At 45.3% G+C, this 22,753-nt stretch overlaps 1 protein-coding gene across 1 annotated transcript; it reads right to left on the reverse strand.

Annotated features, from left to right (window-relative positions):
* Positions 1-15,203: 15,203 nt before the first annotated feature.
* On the reverse strand, positions 15,204-16,821 carry LOC127293708 (protein kinase PINOID). The gene has a single exon (XM_051323347.2). The coding sequence runs from the start codon at positions 16,802-16,804 to the stop codon at positions 15,416-15,418; it is 1,389 nt and encodes a 462-aa protein (XP_051179307.1). The 5' UTR covers positions 16,805-16,821; the 3' UTR covers positions 15,204-15,415.
* Between the last annotated feature and the right edge of the window lie 5,932 nt (positions 16,822-22,753).

A 22,753-nucleotide genomic window follows, 5' to 3' on the forward strand; every position in this document is an offset into this window, starting at 1 on the left:
TATGGTTGGAATTGGAAAATGATACATGTAGTAATTGCTATAATGTCTTGGGTAATGTGATACTTGGCAATTGTTGTGCTCATGTTTAAGCTCTTGCATCATATGCTTTGCACCTATTAGTGAAGAATACATAGAGCATGCTAAAATTTGGTTTGCATAATTGGTCTCTCTAAGGTCTAGATAATTTCTAGTATTGAGTTTGAACAACAAGGAAGACGGTGTATAGTCTTATAATGTTTACAATATGTCTTTTATGTGAGTTTTGCTGCACCGGTTCATCCTTGTGTTTGTTTCAAATAACCTTGCTAGCCTAAACCTTGTATCGAGAGGGAATACTTCTCATGCATCAAAATACTTGAGCCAACCACTATGCCATTTGTGTCCACCATACCTACCTACTACATGGTATTTCTCCGCCATTCCAAAGTAAATTGCTTGAGTGCTACCTTTAAACAATTCAAAATTTATTACCTCTTATTTGTGTCAATGTTTTATAGCTCATGAGGAAGTATGTGGTGTTTATCTTTCAATCTTGTTGGGCAACTTTCACCAATGGACTAGTGGCTTCATCCGCTTATCCAATAATTTTGCAAAAAGAGCTGGCAATGGGATTCCCAGTCCCAAATTAATTAACCAAAAAAAGGCACTCCTCCATGGTATGTGATTGTTGGACGGCACCCGAAGGATTCGGCTAGCCATGGCTTGTGTAAGCAAAGGTTGGGAGGAGTGTCATCATAATAAAACTAAAATAAAAAGGTACTCCTTCATGGTATGAGATTGTTGGCAGGCACCCGAGGATTCGGTTTGCCATGGTTTGTGAAAGAAAGGTTGGAAGGAGTGCCATCCAAAAATAAAATAAAATGGGAGCCGCTCTTTGAAGGTTTGTCTGGCAAGGGGGTTAGAGTACCCGCTACCATTCGTTGACAACAACATACACCTCTCAAAACTTTACTTTTATGCTCTCTTTATGTTTTCAAAATCAAAGCTCTAGCACAAATATAGCAATCGATGCTTTCCTCTTTGAAGGACCATTCTTTTACTTTTATTGTTGAGTCAGTTCACCTATTTCTCTCCACCTCAAGAAGCAAACACTTGTGTGAACTGTGCATTGATTCTTACATATTTGCATATTGCATTTGTTATATTGCTTTGCATTGACAATTATCCATGAGATACACATGTTATAAGTTGAAAGCAACCGCTGAAACTTAATCTTCTTTTGTGTTGCTTCAATACCTTTACTAAGAATTTATTGCTTTATGAGTTAACTCTTATGCAAGACTTATTGATGCTTGTCTTGAAGTACTATTCATGAAAAGTCTTTGCTTTATGATTCAGTTGTTTACTCATGTCATTACCATTGTTTTGATCGCTGCATTCATTACATATGTTTACAATATGATCAAGGTTATGATGGCATGTCACTTAAGAAATTATCTTTGTTATCGTTTTACCTGCTCGGGACGAGCAGAACTAAGCTTGGGGATGCTGATACGTCTCCAACGTATCGATAATTTCTTGTGTTCCATGCCACATTATTGATGTTATCTACATGTTTTATGCACACTTTATGTCATATTCGTGCATTTTCTGGAACTAACCTATTAACAAGATGCCGAAGTGCCGGTTCTGTTTCTGCTGTTTTTGGTTTCAGAAATCCTAGTAACGAAATATTCTCGGAATCGGACGAAATCAACGCCCAGGTTCCTATTTTTCCCGGAACCATCCAGAACACTCGAGAGCTGCCAGAGATGGGCCAGGGGGGCCCCACACCACACCTGGGCGCGGGCCAGGCCCTGGCCGCGCCACCTGGTGGTGAGGGCACCCTGGTGACCCCCCTGCGCCGCCTCTTCGCCTATATAAAGCCCCTGGATCGAAAACCCGGTACCAATTGATGAAACCCACGAAAACCTTCCAGAGCCGCCGCCATCGCGAAGCCAAGATCTGGGGGACAGGATCTCTGTTCCGGCACCCTGCCGGAGCGGGGAAGTGCCCCCGGAAGGCTTCTCCATCGACACCGCTGCCATCTCCACCGCCATCTTCATCACCATGCTTTGCTCCCATGAGGAGGGAGTAGTTCTCCATCGAGGCTCGGGGCTGTACCGGTAGCTATGTGGTTCATCTCTCTTCCATGTACTTCAATACAATGATCTCATTGAGATTCATATGAGTTTGTATCACAATTTATCTATGTGCTACTCTAGTGATGTGTTATTAAAGTAGTTTTATTCCTCCTACACGTGTGTAAAGGTGACAGTGCGTGCACCGTGTTAGTACTTGGTTTATGCTATGATCATGATCTCCTGGAGATTGCGAAGTTAACTATTGCTATGATAATATTGATGTGATCTATTCCTCCTACATATGCATGAAGGTGACAGTGTGCATGCTATGCTAGTACTTGGTTTAGTCTGTTGATATATCTTACACTAAAGGTTACTAAAACATGAGCATTATTGTGGAGCTTGTTAACTCCGGCATTGAGGGTTCGTGTAATCCTACGCAATGTGTTCATCATCCAACAAAAGTGTAGAGTATGCATTTATCTATTCTGTTATGTGATCAATGTTGAGAGTGTCCACTAGTGAAAGTCTAATCCCTAGGCCTTGTTCCTAAATACTTTGAGTTACTACGCTTGTTTCTTGTTTCTTGTGTTACTACTGCGCAATATTACCACCATCAACTACACGCCAGCAAGCACTTTTCTGGCACCGTTGCTACTGCTCATACTTATTTATACCACCTGTATTTCACTATCTCTTCGCCGAACTAGTGCACCTATTAGGTGTGTTGGGGACACAAGAGACTTCTTGCTTTGTGGTTGCAGGGTTGCATGAGAGGGATATCTTTGACCTCTTCCTCCCTGAGTTCGATAAACCTTGGGTATCCACTTAAGGGAAACTTGCTGCTGTTCTACAAACCTCTGCACTTGGAGGCCCAACACTGTCTACAAGAATAGAAGCTCCCGTAGACATCAGTGAGCGCGGTGGAGCCAGGACGCATGACGATGCTGAGGAGGTCGGTGTCGATGGAGCCGTAGATCCAGGAGAGCACGGTGTAGTCATCACGGCCCCAAGCAGAGGTAGGAGACGTGTCGGAGGGAGTGGCTTCACCGGTGACGTGGGCGGTGAGACCGTAGCGGCCGAGAGCGACGAGGAAGAGCTCCCTCCAGCTTGTGTAGTTGCCGTCTGTGAGGCTGAGGGTGATCGGCACGTGGAGCTTGATGGAGGTTGCGTAGGTGGAGGGACTGGTGGTGGTGGTTTCGGTTGGGTTAGGGTTTGGAGAGGGTGTTTGGCCAGCCGGAAGGGAGGCAGCGGCTGCGTTGGTGGCGGCGATGATCTGCTGGTTGATGGAGGCTTCGCGGTCATCTAGGGCTTTGGCACGAGCCTCGAGCTCGCGCTCCTTGGCTGCGAGTTCTTCGGGAGTCATGGTGGGAGAGGGGAGGGAGGGTGGCGGCTAGGGTTAGGTTTTTTTTTTTTTGGAGAGGGAGGGAGGGGTTTAGGCGGCGGGGAGGATGACCCGCTCTGATACCATGAAACAATGGGCTACTCGATGGCACGCCTCCTCTTCCTCTGTTTCTATTTATATGCACAAGGACTTGAGGTACAAGTCAAGATTACAAGTATTGTTACACAAGAAATATCCCTAACTAATCTTGGTTAGCCGCACGGGAGGATGTCTCCCTAACAAACTGGAACGTTCAAGAACGTTCAATGCGACGGGGAAATGTGCAAAGGAATGTATGTTCATCACTTCAGAAAGTTTGAGTACTAAACTGGAACGTTCAAGATCGTTGGTTGTAGATGCATTTCACTCTGCATGCGGTACAAGATTCTCCTCTCTTCTTCGCAATATGGGAGAAGCCGGGAAGATGGACTTCACTGTTGAGGGAAAAGAAGGCACAACTGTGGTAGCAAATTCAGACGGTACTACCTACTGACTACATACATATCATGTGCAGTAGTATTCCTCATCAGGAGCTAACTCTTGTGAAACGATCATATATTCAGAACAGACTCCATCTTTCATTTTATATTTGTCACACAAAGAATTTAGTGGACTGAAAGCCTGGATGGGAGGACGAGAGCGCCAGCATCCAACGAGAGCAAAAAACGCTGAAGAGCGAAGACGGTCTCAGATGCAGTTTCCAGAACGTTCATCAATCCTGACGACTTGAACGTCGAAACACGTTGGGAAGGGCACAAGCTACGGATCAAATCCGAATAGCATCTGCAGCGTCCACGCCGTTGTAGCTCCAGCTACCCCAACCTGACAACTTTCTTTTTTTGAAACAAGCAACCTGCCAACTTCATGGCAGCTACTTCAACCGGTAGCTAGCAAGCGATCAGAAATCAGAGCTGCCCAGCTTCTCTCCTCTTCTGCCAAGTGCTTTCATCCTCTTCTGCTATATGTTATGTTGAACAGAACCAGTGAGGAGTTACAGATTCGAATTCGTTCGTACATGCGCGGTGTGCCTACCTCTCCCGCTGTGCTATGGCAAACAATGTTTCATGTAACATCGCAATCCATTGCCTGTAAAGGCGACGCATGATGAGGGGGAAACGGTAGTAGTGTAGATCGAACCTCGGGCTTGGCGAATTCAGCAGCCAGCCAGCCACTCCGGCGAATGATGAACAATTCAGCCTTTTTATGTGTCCGTGGAATAAAGCTGCCTGTGCGCGCTCGAGTTAATCATCGAGATCTTGAATGCTCTGCTGCTTGCATAATTTAACCATGAATGAGCGCTGAATCGCTGGCATACGGATGCACGATTGCTACTGTTTACTATCATACCAGCAGTACTGGTCTACTGGATATATAGGACTGAAGCTCGATCGGTCAGACTCAGACTGAACTCCGTGCGCTGACACTTTTTGCTTTCTATCATATATTCATATCCACAGTAATTGTTAGTTGTTCCACTGTTCCATGAGTTTATGTGCACTTTCAGAATTTCAAAACGCTATGTAATCTGATCGTTTTTGCAAATAGACAGTTTTTTTTTTCAGAAATTTCACCGTAAGTATCGAAGTTTTCTGTAAAATTTGGAAGAGAGATCATGTGACTTTTGCCACCGATGCCTGCCTGGCTTTACAGGAACATGATGCAGACCCACCCACCGGCGAACGGCCGGCCGGGGAGGACCAGGCGGCGCGGCGCATGCACCTGTTACGATTCGGAGCACCACCGGAGAATTAACGAAGAGGTCGTAAGACAGAGAGCGATAAGACGAGAGCGCGCCAGCGAAGGACAGAGACAGAGACACGGCGCGTGCAGGCGAGGGGGGCGATGGCGGTGTCTCACCTCCCGGCAACCAGGGGGAGGCCGGCACGGCAACGTGGCCGCGACCACGGGCGGCGAAAAGCTGCCGGCCGGTGCGCCGCGCCATGAGTGGCTACCTCTCTCGCGCGTAGGTACAAAAGCTAATCAAGCCGGCTGTCACCTGTGACCACACCCTACATGGTACATCCGCCGATACACGCCATGGCCGCGCGCATTGGCCATTTGGCCGCATCTGCATGCATGGGGACGGCACGACATGGCCTTTCCTGTCGACCACCGGCTCTCCGTCCTCCGCCTCCGGCCGGCCACTCCTCTCCGTCTCCGGCCGTTAGCACGTGGGTCCGTCTCCCCCGTAATATTCCCTTGCTCGTGCCGATGCCCTTTTGCATGGCGCGTCAACGTCGCCGGATCGATGATAGATCTACGGGTCCAGTCGAGACGAGACCATCCATGCATGTATGCGACCGGTGACCAGTGTAACGACATGACTAGTTTTTCTTCTCCGTACTACGATACAACCAACATGAGTACATGCAATTATACGAGAACGCCCACACGTTACATTGCAGGGGGAGGAAACGCCATGTGCGTCGAGGGATGGATGTTTCTGCGCATGGATAGATTCCAAACCTCGCAGGTCCCTTTCCGATGAGTATAATGTGTATTCTACTTTTTTCTCTCATGCACAAGCAAAAAAAAGTGGAGGCATGTTGAATGATGGAGAGTACACAACTGAGAACGTGGACTCGGGTAACTAATGGTCATCAAGCATCAAAATACCGGAAACACACTTGCAATGGAGCTTGGATCTTGGTTATCTGCATATATATCCTTCTTGTTTCCGTGACATCATCCGTAGGAGTTTACATTCTGCAATTCTCACATGCATGTGCTCACGCTTGTGCATCTCTTTTTTAACTTGAACCTCGTGAATTTTGTGGTTTCATCTCCGAGTTTACGTGTGTCAGTTGGCATGAACATGTTCAAAAAGAGCATGCATGCGGTATGTCAGTGTGGTGGTATGCATGTACATGTGTATTCTTATAGTCGTCAAATTTGCATTGTTTCTTATAGTCATCAAACATACATAATATGAAAAGTACTCATGTTATCAATTTCTAGTTCTTCCTTAACACTCGATAGTATATTCATAGCATCTTTTTCAAACACGGTACTCACATTATCTTACACAAACCCACCTTTCACTTATTCGCATGTTACTTAGCGGTATATAAAAAAAAGTTTTACATCTCCAATACATGAGGCCTCTTAGAATCCCATTTGGTCGGTTATTAATTGGTCATAGAGACAAATGAAATGGTGGTGTTACCTTATTCTATCTACAAGAATTGGTCATAAATGTGATTTAGATGATTATTCATTCATGAGAAAATTAATTTCGGTGGGATATCCATTTGTCGCATCATTGATCGAAATATATCTACAAAATTATTTATGTTTCCTTTTTTTTTTTGGCAAGCCAGGTTCATTTTCCTACCCTCCCTTTATCCCTAAGGGGGTATTGGCTCTATTTATCGAGGTGTCAACATCTTGATGTACCTAATCAAAGTGTAAGATCAGTTTTGCATGGCTATCCCTGCGTGCGTGCGTGCGTGCGTGTGTTGTTGTTGTGTGCCTGTGTGTATGTCTTTTGTAGGGTAAGAAGAGTAGTCTTGTAGAAAACACGAGACCCCTCGACTCTCGTGCAATTGTTGCACTACATGCGATTGCGGGGATTCACTCGCACAATAAGGCAACCTAATTTTTTTATTATCAACAACTTGGTACAAGACTTATAATGGTGGATACATCTATACACTACATCCTAGCTTCGCATGGCTATCCCTGGCTATCTTACTTGGTAGATCCTACATATGTCTTGCTTTTGTTGCTTACATGCGAGGGGTGGGCATCCCTATTTATACTTTTAGGGGAACCTTGGATTATCGCCTGTGTCACAATCCAAACCCCACACCGCAATCCTAGGAAACTCCATGCTAATCTGACTCTTAGAAATTTCCTACATCGGTATTCTAGATGTCCAACACTTACAAAGTTCTAGCTATATAATTTTCCATAATTATGGGTTTACCCTACAAGATATCTCCACCTTGATTATTCTTGAATCTCCTAGTGCCCTTTTTTTCCTGAAATATCCTCCACGCCTAGTGATGGCGTGTAACTCACACGTTCGTTGGGAACCCCAAGAGGAAGGTATGATGCGCACAGCAGCAAGTTTTCCCTCAGAAAGAAACCAAGGTTTATCGAACCAGGAGGAGCCAAGAAGCACGTTAAAGGTTGATGGCGGCGGGATGTAGTGCAGCGCAACACCAGGGATTCCGGCGCCAACGTGGAACCTGCACAACACAACCAAAGTACTTTGCCCCAACGAAACAGTGAGGTTGTCAATCTCACGGGCTTGCTGTAACAAAGGATTAGATGTATAGTGTGAATGATGATTGTTTGCATAAAACAGTAGAACAAGTATTGCAGTAGATTGTATTCAATGTAAAAGAATGGACCGGGGTCCACAGTTCACTAGAGGTGTCTCTCCCATAAGATAAATAGCATGTTGGGTGAACAAATTACAGTCGGGCAATTGACAAATAGAGAGGGCATGACCATGCACATACATGATATGATGAGTATAGTGAGATTTAATTGGGCATTACGACAAAGTACATAGACCGCTATCCAGCATGCATCTATGCCTAAAAAGTCCACCTTCAGGTTATGATCCGAACCCCTTCCAGTATTAAGTTGTAAACAACAGACAATTGCATTAAGTATGGTGCGTAATGTAATCAATAACTACATCTTTAGACATAGCATCAATGTTTTATCCCTAGTGGCAACAACACATCCACAACCTTAGAACTTTCTGTCACTGTCCCAGATTTAATGGAGGCATGAACCCACTATCGAGCATAAATACTCCCTCTTGGAGTTAAGAGCAAAAACTTGGCCAGAGCCTCTACTAATAACGGAGAGCATGAGAGATCATAAACAATACATAGGTAATAGATTGATAATCAACATAACATAGTATTCTCTATCCATCGGATCCCGACAAATACAACATATAGTATTACAGATAGATGATCTTGATCATGTTAGGCAGCTCACAAGATCCGACAATGAAGCACATAAGTAGAAGACGACCATCTAGCTACTGCTATGGACCCATAGTCCAGGGGTGAACTACTCACTCATCATTCTGAAGGCGACCATGGCGGTGAAGAGTCCTCCGGGAGATGATTCCCCTCTCCGGCAGGGTGCCGGAGGCGATCTCCTGAATCCCCCGAGATGGGATTGGCGGCGGCGGCGTCTCAGTAAGGTTTTCCGTATCGTGGCTCTCGATACTGGGGGTTTCGCGACGAATGCTATTTGTAGGCGGAAGGGCAGGTCAAAGGGCGTCACGAGGGGCCCACACGACAGGGCCGCGCGGCCAAGGGCCAGGCCGCGCCACCCTGGTGTCTGGCCACCTCGTGGCCCCACTTCGTCTATCCCTCGGTCATCTGGAAGCTTCGTGCAAAAATAGGACCCTGGGCGTTGATTTCGTCCAATTCCGAGAATATTTCCTTACTAGGATTTCTGAAACCAAAAATAGCAGAAAACAACAACTGGCTCTTCGGCATCTCGTTAATAGGTTAGTGCCGGAAAATACATAAATACGACATATAATCAGTGGCGGACCCAGCCCAAAAATCTAGTGGGGGCCTTAGTGAGTGGGGGCCTGATTACTTGGCTAAGTGGGGGCCCAGATAGTAAAATAGTAGGCTTCAAAGCTGTAAAAGCACAAATTGACTGGGGGCCTAGGCCCCCACTGGGCTTAACGTGGGTCCGCCCCTGCATATAATGTGTATAAAATATGTAGATATCATCAATAATGTGGCATGGAACATAAGAAATTATCGATACGTCGGAGACGTATCACCTAGTCAATTGTAGATCTTGACTTACTTGCTGCACGGTAACCGTGGCACTCTCTCTAGCATCCTAGGGACTCATCGGATTATAATGCGACCCAGATTTCTTAAAACGAGGTGAAAATGGACGAAACTTGCAACAAATCGTAAAGCACCAAACGAACGGTACAAACATGAAAACGAAGACCTTAGGGTGCACGCTGTAATCGCCACGCTGTTATAACGCCAACTCCACGGCCTGCCACATAACGGGCCGCTTTTCGGTACATTTGGCTCCGAATGTGGTGATCCGCGGACACAAAATAGGCCGTGGTCCGTATGCAGGTGGTAGCGGTCCCAACGATGGCCTGCATTTTGTCCACATCCTTCAACCGGATCGATGATAGATCTACAGGTCGAGTCGAGACGAGACCACCATTCATGTATGTATGCAACCGGTGACCAGTGTAATATGAGTACTAGTTTTTCTTCTGCGTGCTACTTCCTCTGCTTGGAAGTTTGGAATGTAAGATACATGAAGCACATTCTTTGATTCACTCACTTTAATTTATATCTATTCTACTTTTAGTATATAGGTCACTCACTTTAGTTTGCATTTAGTTTTATAAACACCTAAAACATCTTATATTTCTAAATGAGGAAGCACGATAACATGGACATGAGTACATGTAATTATACAAGAGCGTCCACACGTTACACTGCGCCATGTGCGTCAAGGGATGGATGTTTCCATGCATACCTAGCTGAAAAGTTTGCAAAGTTCTTGTACGCAGACTCAGGTGATTAATTATCTATCAAGCGCATGAAAATACCGGAAACACACTTACAATGGGGCCACGGAAATATTGGTTATCTGGCATATAAACTTTTGTTTTCGTGATGTCCCATTGTAGTTGTGGCACGCACTAAGGGTGCACCATGACAACATACGTCGGAGTTCACATTCTGCAATTTTGAGATGCAGGTGCTCACACCCATGCATCTCTGTTTCGAACGGAACCTCGTGAATTGTGTGGTCTTGTCTCCGAGTTTTAAATGGGTTGATTTGCATTAATATGTTAAAACAAGAGTATTCATGCAATGTATTATAGTCGCCAAATTTAGGAGCATATACATGCAACATACAGAATTAGAAAAATAAATCAATCATGTTATCAATTTCCAATTATTGCTGAGCACTCATCAATATATTCAGAGGTGTCTTTTCCACACAAGGTACTCACATTAACTTACAGAAGCCTCATCTTTGCCTTGTTTACATGTTATTGGTGTTATATATCCATCAATGAGTTTCCATCTGTAGTACATGAGGGCTCTTAAAATCACATTAGATCTGTTATTAATTGGTTGTATATATAGACAAACAAACCGCGAATGCTAGTATTTTCCGTCTAGGATAATTGGACGTACATTTAATTCATGAAAAAATTAATTTTAGTGGGATATCTATTTGTTGCATCATTGATCAAAATATTTCAACAAAAAATTATGCTTCCCTTTTCGGCAAGCTAGGTTCATCTTGATATCCTACCTTATTATCTCTGTAAGGGGTTTTGGCTCTATTTATCTAGACGTCAACATGTTTATATACCAACTTAAAATGATGATCAATTTCACTCGCATGTGTATTTTGTAGGGTACAAAGAGTAGTGTTGTAGAAAACATGAGATCCCTTATCTCTAGTACTACTAGTAGGGAAACCTGCTGACGCAATTGCACTAGCTACTAACTGCAACTGCACACATTCACTCACAATGCATGAGTTAACCCAAATCTTTATTATGAACATCTTCGTACAAGACTTTTAATGACCGACACATCTTTACAAGACATCCTTCTGGTGGCCATCCCCGACTCTCTTACTTGGTAGCTCCAACAACTTTGTTGCTTTTCTTGTCTTACACACGAGGGTAAGAACCCCAATTTATACTTTGACGAGAATCTTCGATTACTTATAGCCATGTGTCACGATCCAAACTCCACACTACAATCCTGGAAAACTCCATGCTAATCTAACTCTTAGAAATTCCCTATGGGTATTGTAGATATCCAATACTTACAAATATCTAGCTATATAATTTTCTATAATTCTGGGGTTCACCTACAAGATATCTCCACCCTCATTATCCTTGAATGTCCTAGAGCATTCTTCTAAAATATAATCATCACCTATGATACTCTAAGTATTATGGAATCTTCTCGCAATTTTCGAAATATTGTACAATTTTGCAAGTGTGACTTACTTATATCGATACTTAAGCTCTTCCATTTTTTACTTTTCTTGCTTTCATAATGCAAACGAGGTCTCCATGTCTTCAGCTAGATCTCAATCGCACTACAGTCTTGGAGCTCACTTTTGGTCTTCCTCCTTCTCTATACTTCCCCCTTTGAAACTTGTTTGCTAGATGGTAAGGTAACTCGAGAAAGTGCAACATTAGCATGAATGAGATCCAGAGACCTTGATCTCCAAATTTTCTAATCATTCTATGTATGTCTATGTTCACATGGATGGAGCTCTTTGAGTATAGGATCAATCATACTTATGATGTACTCTGCAAGTTTATGATATCCATCCTCCACTTTTGTCTCCCGGCTGTGAACATATAAGTTCCATCTTCTCAAATTTTTATACTATTTCACATCAATGAACTCTAAATCTTCCGCCTAGACTAGTGTCACCTAGTATATAATTGATGCCCACTCTTACTAAGGTCTTCTACAATGTAAACTTTGTCGTCCTTCAGGCATATTGCCACCTCTTGATAGGGCAAATGTGGCCGATCTTTCGATAAGATGAAGATAATTCGATTTGGTTGGTGGATTTTGTGATTGACGATCCGACTACGCGTGCAGAGTACATGCACCAATGGAATCGCTGGGACAATCTCCGGGAGTAACTGATCTTGTGGGTGCACGATCAACCTGACCAGCGAGGGTCTTAATTTCTACCTGAAAACGAGAACAAGTAAGAGCTAATATTGCAATCAAGATATTTCGGATATAGATGAAGCTTTATTAGAAAGGTGGGATTACGTATAGTCGGTCTTGTTCTGGACGTTGGGCTCAAAAGAAGTACATGAGAGTTGCAGCAATGGCTAACTTTTAGTCTAAACAAAATCCGAGTCTAAACGTGACGGCGATGGAGGTATTTAAAGGAGGAAAATGTGGGGTTTCGGCCATCCATACGCATGGTGGCTAAACCAAACCCTAGAAGGCATTTTCATCTTCAATACAGACTCTAAAAAGTGGCTGACTTAATTACTGCGAAAATGATATGGGCCTGGCCCAAAATTAAAGGTGACGCAGCACCATATTATGCTATGGACGAAATTATGAAGTATAATCTTTTGTATTTCATCCAACTTTTCAATCTTCATTATGGTGGCTTCAAAGTTCTGTAATCTCCACTTGTGTCGTCCTGTTCAATCCTCACATGCTTGCTGACATCTTCTCGATGGGTGATCATGCTTCAATATTTGTCCTTCTCATCCATGCTAGGTCCATCATTCCTAAGAGTAACAAACACATCTAATTTAGGCAGCATCATATTCTCATGTATGTGAGTAATAGTTCCAACAAACGAAAGTACCTGGTAATTAAGTTGTTTGGCACGAGCTCGAGTGATTGGTCCTTGTATTTGTGTGGCTGTAGGTACATCGGTTGTATCAATAGATGGGATGTCCTCATCACCTCGGCATCCCACTCATGCTCACTTGGACATTCCTCCACAATGGTGTATATGAAAATAGACATGTTTCTTTTTAGCACATCTTTGGACTCGAGCAATCTCTCATTAGGTGAACGTGCTTGAATCTCTTATCTCCTTGGTTAGATCATGGAAATCTTCACTTCTCTTTCTTTTAAGCTTTTGAGCTTAAATAGATTCTCTTCTTTAGGCACTACCTTTCATCTCATTTCCACTTATACTTTGTCTCTACTCATCTTCTTAGTGTACTCCTCTTACTTTTTTTTAGAAGAGTGCCCCCTCTTCATCCCACTCTTTCAAGATAATCCTACCCATCTCCTTGGCTAATGCCTCCTCATAATAAAGATATACGTTGATCACATTTATTTATACTTAGCTTCATTGTCTGAAATAAAAAATACACTAAATGTCTTACTAACATCACTACCAACATCCTAAAATAAATGTCGTAAATTTTTATTGAAACTGAAAGCTTGCTTTTCCTAAAATATATATAGGATATATACTTCCTACTCCTGGGTGTAGATGAGACTATCAATAACTATAATACTTAATAATAAATTGTGAAGAAATATATATATCATGGTGGATCTATTGATATTGATTTGGTATTGTAGATCTTCATATTTTTGTATATGTAATTGTTTAAGCTTGCAAATCATTGACTTTAGATTATATTTAGATGATAATTATATTCGGTGTAGAGGGGAGTAAATCATCTCCAACTACTCTTCGTCACACCGTCACTCATATATGAAATCAGTCGGATAGTGAACAACATGTCTTGCCTTACCCGCCGCATAGCAATAACGGCACACACTCTCGTGGCCTAATCAATCGTGTATCTTGCCTTACTCGTCGCACGGTAACCGTTTCACAGTCTCGAGTGATCTTGGGATTCATTTGATTGTAAGTTCATGAAATGTGTTTTCATCGTGCACGCAAACTCGCGTGCATTGTTTTAGTCTGTTTCATTCCATATAATTCGACCTAAATTTCAGAAATGAGGTGAAATTGGATGAAACTTGCAGTGCGGGTCGTACAACAACAAACCGATGGTTCGAACATGCTTGCACGGTAGATCGTCGCGCTAGCTGGTTTAAGAGCAAGTCCAGCAGCCCCACTACAATTTATCCTATGTCCCCATGTAGTTGACTCCCCTAAAATAAATCCTCCTTTACATCCTGCTCATTTCCAACAACTCCTCAATAATCCCTCCCTATGTCTTATTCAACTATAGTTTTACAATGTAGACCCTATAAGTTAGATTTTTAACTAGCATAACAAGTATAGAATAATGGATAGAGGATGCCTTCACAGGGGAGAGACGGATCTGATTGAGGGCGCAGATACTTGGAGAGAGCTATAGAACAGCTACAAGAGCCAGGTTTTTCTTCTTCTCTCTATTTGCTACCGGAAATGCTTCCGGCGCACTGCTATACTTGCTCCTTCGCTTCCCCTTGCTTGAGTCTCGACTACCGGACATTATGCTACAAAGTAGAAACTGCTTTTACGTTAGTTCTGTAAATTGAGTCCTGAAATCGAGTTACATACATATACATCTTTGCTCCAGTGCCACGTACAGAGTTTCGCGTAGAGATCAGTGCTCCCGTCCAAAGCTTAAGCGGGTGAAAACAGTAGGGTTTGGGGTGAGTGGGCCCGTGTGTCGGGTGGGTGGGTGTATTTCGCATCCGGCTACGTTTTCGGTTCACCAACGGAAGCCACTGTACTGTCTGTACATAACGTACTGGTGTGATGGTCACGGACAAACGAACCAAAGACAGGTCGCCGCCTCCGTCCTAGTGACAGCTCAACTGAGATATATGTAACCATCGGTGCGTACGAACACGCTCCTCTCTTAACCGTTTAAAAATCATCATCGGAAATAGTTTCAGAATCAAACAAGGGATCGAGGACAATGATACCTCTAACAAAACAAAAAATCGAACATATGTTTAACACTTTGGTGTTTCGTAAAAACGAAATATTTTTTTAGTGGGAGATAATATATCAATAACGTAATATGTTCTGATTACGTTAATCTCTAAACACACTCTGTATATCGAACCTAGTCTTTCGTAGGTGCTCATAATAAACATGGCATCCGTGTCTAAGAAAAAGCTCAGAGGCTAACCCACTGGTTCAATGGCCGGTAAGACGCGTTTAGCGCCAGCTAATCATGCGACCTTCGATGTGCGATCGTGTGCTGATAGCTGGATCATAAGCTAGCTAGATCGGTTACCAGGTGGTATGATCCATCCATCGACCGGCCATGCCGACATGTATGTATAACTCAGAGCTGGATCCAATACAATTAATCGATGCACTAAATCACAGTACTTAGTACGTGCAGCGGTGGCGTAATTAGTCAACATGATTCTCTAGTTAATTAACAAGCTAGCTGGTTAATTCGTGCCTCGACTCGATGCAGAAAAAATGCCTTCTTCGGATGAACGCCGGCCGAAGGGTGATCATCAACTAGCTAACTACTGCATGCTCAGAACTGATCGAACAGGTTGTGCACGTCCGGCGACGCCTTGCCGCACTGCTGGTGCAGCGCGGCCCGCGGCGGCACGACGGGCGGGGCCGACGACCTGAGCAGCGCGAAGTTGAGGCCCCTGAAGAACGGGTGCGCCTTCACGTCGGCGGCGCCGCGCCGCGACCCGAGGCGCGCCTTGGGGTCCTTGTCAAGCAGCCGCGCGATCAGGTCCCGCGCCGCCGCGGCGTCCCCGTGCGACGCCGTGGCCGCGGGCAGCGGCGGGCACTCCAGCGGCGCGCGCACGATGTTGCGGAGCGTGGCCTCGTTGGTGGCGCCCACGAACGGGGTGCGCCCGTAGAGGAGCTCGTACAGGAACACGCCGTACGCCCACCAGTCCACCGACGCGCCGTGCCCGCCGCCGCTCGCCACCTCCGGCGCCACGTACTCGTGCGTGCCCACGAACGAGCTCGACCGCGCGTCCACCGGCTCCGCCACGAACCGCGGCCGGGGACGCGGACGCGGCGCCGCCCGACGCCTCCATTTCATCAGCCGGAGGAGGTGCACCTCGGGGAAGCACGTCGGGATCGACGCCCTCGCGTCGTCGCCGTCGTCGTCCCCTGCGACGTTCCTTTCCTCCTCGAGCGACGGGGACGCCGTGGACTCGAGCGACAGGTCGAAGTCGGTGAGCATGATGTGGCCGTCGCCGCGTATGAGCACGTTCTCCGGCTTGAGGTCGCGGTACACGATGCCCATCATGTGCAGGTACTCCAGCGCGAGGAGCACCTCGGCGGCGTAGAACCGGGCGGAGGCGAGCGGGAACCGTCTCCCGGGCATCCGGTGGCGAAGGGAGTGGAGGTCGCCGCCGGGGCAGAACTCCATGACGATGCAGGAGTAGTCGGTGCCGGCGTCGAAGTCCGCGAACATGGTGGGCAGGAACGGGTGGTCGAGCCGCCGCAGGACGCGCTTCTCGGCGGCGGCGCGGCCGAGCTTGCCCTTCTTGGCGAGCGCGCGGCGGTCAACCACCTTCATGGCGTAGGCGCACGACTGGTTCCCCTCGGCCTCGAGGCGGCAGAGGTAGACGGTGCCGATGTCGCCCGCGCCCACGCGGCGGACGAGGGTGAAGTCCCGCGGGCCGAGCGGCGCCGCGGCGGCACGGATGGCCTCCCACGCCAAGTCGCCCGCGCGGTGCGGGCGAGGCGGGGAGGAGGTGGGCGTGGCGACGGCCGAGTCGACGGAGAAGGTGGAGGAGCGGCCAGCGACACTGGCCGTGCTGCTGCTGCTCGCGGAGCTGACGCTGGAGTTTGAGTTGGGCGCTGCCATGTCGGGGAGGTACGGCGCCGGCTGGAGCATGGCGGCGTTCGGAGGTTTGGGAGGGGTCGATGAAGAAGAGACGGTGGGAGCGGCCATTATATAGGGCTCGCGGTTGCTCTCTGGTTGGCTTGGATAGATCATATAGATGAGATCTCTCTGCTGGTTTGGTTTTGTAATGGAGGTTTGCGCGTTTCGGAGAAGGTGGTTGCAGGTGCTGGATTTATAGCCAGCTAGGGATGAGGGAAGAGAGTGAGCCTTCTGTCAGCCTGAGCAGCATGGAGAAGCTAGGTTTGTGATGATCTAGCTGGCCACGTGGACGTACGTGCCACGTTGCATGGCATTTGCGCTATGGCAGCACGGAAGGTTCGTCGTTCTTTGGCAACATCTACTGGCCTATTGCTTGCTTCATGCTCATCTTCGCCTGAAATTCACCCAGGGTTTTCAACATATGTTGTTTCTCTGAGGTTCTTCGACCTCTTCTTGCCTCTTCTCTAGAGTCTGGAGTTTGATCCTCTTGCAAAAATCATGCATGCTTATACTCCTTCCATTTTCAAACTTCATCACGTTTGACTAAAAACATAGGAAGAAATTAACATCCATTATCAAATGCATAAGGGCATGTACAATGGTAGAGAAGACATGATTTCTCTTAGTAGTCCACATCATTTACAAAAGATAATAAAGATTAGGCGTACAATGCATTATCCCTTATTATCATCCCTTACAATAAACGAGTATTAATTATTTTTAGTAGAATATTATGTGTCTAAGGGAAGACAAGTCGTACAATGGAGAAAATAGTCTTCTCTTATTTCATAAGAGATTATTCTTTAGCTAAGGGAAGACAACATTCTCTTTTTCTTCTTTCTCTCTCCTCCAACTAAGCAAAAAATCTTACGTGGCAGGTGTAAGGGAAGATTGACATCAGCCCATTGTACATCGTAGATGTTAGGATTACACTTTCCTTATATGCAACGGAATATGCTAGGAGCATAAAGCATATTTCGATATCTAATCAATCCTCCTAATTGAGTCGATCAAAGTAATCATATGTTACCAAATGTGCCTATTGGTCTAACTATAAACATGTAACGGATGCGACAAAAAGCATCGCTTCCACATGCACAAAAAAACTCACATAGTATTAGACCTACGAGGTCCTGGATTCAAATCCTAGCCAACGCAACATTTAAAAAGAATTGCAGCCTCCCAAAAAACAAAATAAGGATAAGCGTCTAAGGCCCGTGCGAGATCTAAAAAAATACCCACTAGTCTAGACGTGAGGTGAGGTGTTGAATATAATTGTCTAGTCTCTTCCATCAGACCGGTCTTATGGTTGAATTGGCTAAAGCATGCGATTCGACAAGATGTTGATTGTTTTCCCCATTTTTAATCAAAATTTACAAACTTTGATTTTCACTAAACCAAGCACCTAAAGTAGCTGTGAACATTTCCTAAAAAAAGTAGTTGTGAACCGAGAGTGTAGTTAACATGGTACAATACAAATTCAATAGCCATTCATGGGACAAACACATACCATAGCATTTCAAACTTTTGTTAGGGGTACTTTGGATGAGCATGCATGTCCCCATACCTTAAGAGTTCAGACTAAATACATTATTACTTATGGTATCTCCACATGCGACTCCAAATAGTGTCCATAATCGATGCCGGGCAAGCGCTTTGGGGGCACTGGCAAAAACTGCCACAGATTTGGGGCCGGCTGCTCGCCCGGTGACCCTATACACTAGTCCAATATGTTTTTATTTATTTCTCAAACATGATAACAAATTTTAGCTAAAATGTTTGATACAAAACTAGTCACATAGAACAATGTAATAATATTACAACTCTTACTAGTTTTCTTTGGCACACATGCATAACTAAGGTTCCAAATGAAAACATCTCACTCATCCAAATTTCCCGGACCTTCTTCATCTTGTCCTTGTTTGCATCATTCGCTTTCAGCAGATCACACGACATGTATTCCAACTGTTATTTCCTTTCATCGTCCCACTTATAGCAAGTTCTTCTCTTTCTCCACCTTGCACAACTCAATTATAGATTGCTCCACACGGTTCTCCTTTAGTTTTGCCATGTTTTGCTCAAACACACGCCACAGTTGGTACCATCCTAGTATCCTACATATATGAATTATGAACAAACTTGACCATACACAACTTACATCGTATTGTTAACATGCACATCGGGGTACTACACATTGGCAGAAATAGCCATAGATTCTAAGCTAGGATTATAAAAAATATATCCTAAATTGAAACCTAAACCCTAAATATTTACATCGCCGGTGCAGTGGGGGAGGGGGGAGGAGAACTCACATCGCCGAGCCAAGGCTCACTAGAGGTCTCTCCATTGTTCCAGCTCGACATGTCGAGCGTGTAAGTGGCAACCGTCTGGCGACGAAGGGTTGCTGCGGCGGAGCGGGCGGACAGATGCAGCGACTCCAAACATCGGTGAGGAGACGTGCATCAATGTGGCGATGTGGCTTGCACGTACACGTCGCCGAGCTTCTGGCGCATCAAATCGTGGGTGGCATCGGATGTGATTTTGACGATGGCATAGGATGGAAGTAGAGCCAAGCGCTCACCGCTCATGGGAAAGAATGAGGCTGGGGGGTGTGGGGATGGGTCCCTGCCGAGAATAACCCGCGGCCAATGCGACGTGGCAAGCATTGCTGACGCCTCTAACGACCCCTGAACAATCAGGGCCAGCACAATATAGCGCAGGACCATATACCGAGCCGTCCCCATGCCGCCGGCATGGTTTGTAGGGAACCGCTGCGACCCATTTTTGGTCGGGCGCCCCCAAACCTATTTAGAGGACTATTAAAGGCTGCTGGTGGAAATGTCCTTGGCTGTTCAATCTTTTGTTAGGAAAAAAACCAGGGCAGTTAATTAGTTCGAGGCAATGGTCCTTTTTCTTTACTTTAAGCCAAAGTGTGGCCGGGGCCGGACTAACGAACTCGCTGGTGTGGGTTGCCGCGGAATCAACAAGTCCCGCCAAAAAAAGCGACTGCTTTTTTCTGGTGCAAGTCTTCGAGCAAAGGCAATTCCTTCCTCAGGACAAGTCAAATCACACTTTATATGTATGCATACGTCCAATGAAAAGTTATATACTAGCAACGTCTGCTCATTCTTATCCTCTCCCCTCTCTCTCTCTTTCTACAGTATCTGAGGGAGCTCACGAGCTCGCCGGGCCAATCCAAGGCCAAACTCGCCGGCGAGGCCGGTCGAGGGAGGCGGAGGAGCGGCGTCGGAGTCCTTCTTGTATATAGTAGATGTAGGGTTCGGCCTTGTGCCAGTAGGCGGCGTTTTGCTGGGTGGTTTCCGTCGGTGTCTCTCGGCCAGATCCGGCGGTGGTGGCTGATCTCCTCTGTTGCTGTCCACGGGACGGCGGTGGGGAGGACTTCTGCCAGCCATGCCTTAAATAAGGCCTTGCCCGGGTGCGGCACAAGCAGATGGTTGCTAGCTTCTTCTTCGGCCTGCCGTGGCGGCGAGGGAAGAGGAGCTAGCAGCAATCGGCAATTTCAAGTTCGTCACCTGGAGGTTCCTTCCTCCCTGGCGCTCTCGCACGGCGGCAGGTGGTGCTCTGGCTTGCTCTCAGGTGAGCTCCTCTGGTGGGAGCTCGCTTCTGAGAGCATCCTGGACGGGGAAGTCAATAAGTGCGGTCTGGCTCTCTTCTTGAGCTCTGCATCGACAAAGGGGTGGCTCCTTCTGGCCGGCCGAGGTGGCGAGGAGAAGGAGATGCCTTTGCTGCTGCTTCACAGATCAAGAAGAAGCCTTCCTCAGCGATGTACTGCTGGCTTTACGGTGTTCTTCCTCCTCTCGGCCTGCCATGGTGGCGAGGGAAAGGATGAGGAGCACCTCAAGCTACTGGTGCATCGGCGCTGTTCTGGGGAGCGTTCGGAGCTTCTTCTCCCCTGGGCGGTTCTCAAGCGATGGCCACAGCTCGCCGCCGCTATCTTCGGTCAGGAGGCTGACCCCGCCTCACTCGGCAGCCAAGCCTGCCAGAGTGTCTTTTTCCTCTGCGTGAGGAATATCTCCAACCTTGCCGCGTCCGCTCAAGCCTCTGCTCAGCCAAGTGGTTTCGTCCCCGGCGTGGATAGAGGTGGTCGCTGCAAGCTGTTCGTCGCCGGCGGAGAGTTCGGACCCGATTGCGTTTCTGCAATCTTCTTTAGGGTGAAGACTGGATATGTCAAGGACCTTGTTGTAATTTCCTTTTCTTTTAGTGTCCTCCTTGTAAAACTTTGCCCACCGCCGTAACGGAAGCTCCAGGCCCTTCGAGGCCTTATCTGTTCAAAAAAAAAAAATACTAGCAACATTAGTTGCCGTACATAACAACGTAGAACAAGACGACATTGGTATCATATAAGTGTTTTGCTAATTCTGGATCCACTGATAATTAGATTAATTCACAATTGGCTTTTAAACTGTTCGATTGGGTTGTGGTTTGCGCTAGATGTAAGTTGTAACATTGAATTTTCGTAGTTGCACATATGATTGTAATTGAGATTTTACTACTTACACATGAGGTGCAACTGAAAAATTTATCCCGGTCATTAGATTTACTTCGTAATTCGTGGTAGTAATGATTGAAGTGCAACATAAGTTGCAACTGAGAGCTGATAATGTCACTTGACTAAAAAATAAGGTAATCCTCAATCGACTAAAATGCTGCACTTACATAAGAGTTCGACACAATGACTTTACAAACACAATCGTGGCATCGCGCTCAACTGGGGCGGGACTCAAGCAGGTGCTCCGAGAATTCAGCGCATGAGCAATAGCTTAACGGTTCACGCCACGTCCATCCGTGAATCCCTTTCCGTAAGAAATATTCCGTAAGCATGCTAATACGGGGTGTAAACTCTTACAATTTGTATATCATCTTGATACGAACTTTTGAGCTTAATAAAAAATGCTATTTATCGGAAAAGAAATGACTACGGTCATCAGTAAGTGTGCGTGAGTGTATGCCTGCAGTTGTGCGCCCCTAGCCCCCATTCTTCCTAAATCCTAACCATGATTCTACGTAGCCCATGAGTAGTGCACCTTGATCAATTTTTATCTAGCTGTGCCCCTGTGTTCTGGTGACTTTGATGTCATTTCATTAATTTTGGGTAAGAAACTCGAGGAGAGATAACATTAATTTGTGTAATTTCACAATTTTACTTAGTAAATATTAGACAAGTTCTTTTTTAGGAAGAACAAATCATGCTTCGGAAGCACAGTTGCACATCTGTTATACTTATGAAAAGGATCTCAAATTTTAGCTTGAGTACAATTTTGAACCCACTGAACTCTCTGAAATCTTGGAAATTAAGAAACACATTTCATAATTATTTCATATACTTTCATCAAATTCAAACAATGATTATCTAAATTTGAAATCCATTAGAATATCGTGTTAATCCAGTGGGAAATTTGGAGGAAGATATATTACAAAATCCACCAAAAACTCACAAAAAAACCCATTCAAATCTAGAACTATGTTTGTCAGCTGTGAAACGTAAGCATAATAATAGTCAACAAAATGTAGCGCATTATTTCCAGCTTTTAACATTTCATTAGTACGGTCAAATTACTCTTTAATTATTACTTCAGATCTCCAGCATCCAGACCCATAAGTCTTGGACTTTGGTGGAGAATGAAGTCATAGATCACCACAAGGCATACAAATAAACATCGTTATTTTACCATATTCTTTTATTTCATATATGCTTTCATTTTATGTAATAGATAATCATCTCTTCTTTTAGAAAAGATACTCATCTCCGCTGATCTTGAAAAATGAACAACATAGATGGAGGATAAAACTCCACCATGATGAGTGCTTATTGATCCGCAGGATTTCTAAAACACTACTAATATCCTATAGATTGATAACTTACGTGTATTAGCATATACGATTGTCTGCCACACTACAAAAATGATCAAGGAAAATGTAGCAACAAATCTGAGCAAATAGAAAGAAAAAGTCCTCTAAAGTAGAGCATAGAGAAATTCTTTTTAAGAATTGAAATTG

This window comes from Lolium perenne, chromosome 4 (genome assembly GCF_019359855.2).
Source record: "Lolium perenne isolate Kyuss_39 chromosome 4, Kyuss_2.0, whole genome shotgun sequence".
Classification (NCBI taxonomy): domain Eukaryota; kingdom Viridiplantae; phylum Streptophyta; class Magnoliopsida; order Poales; family Poaceae; genus Lolium; species Lolium perenne.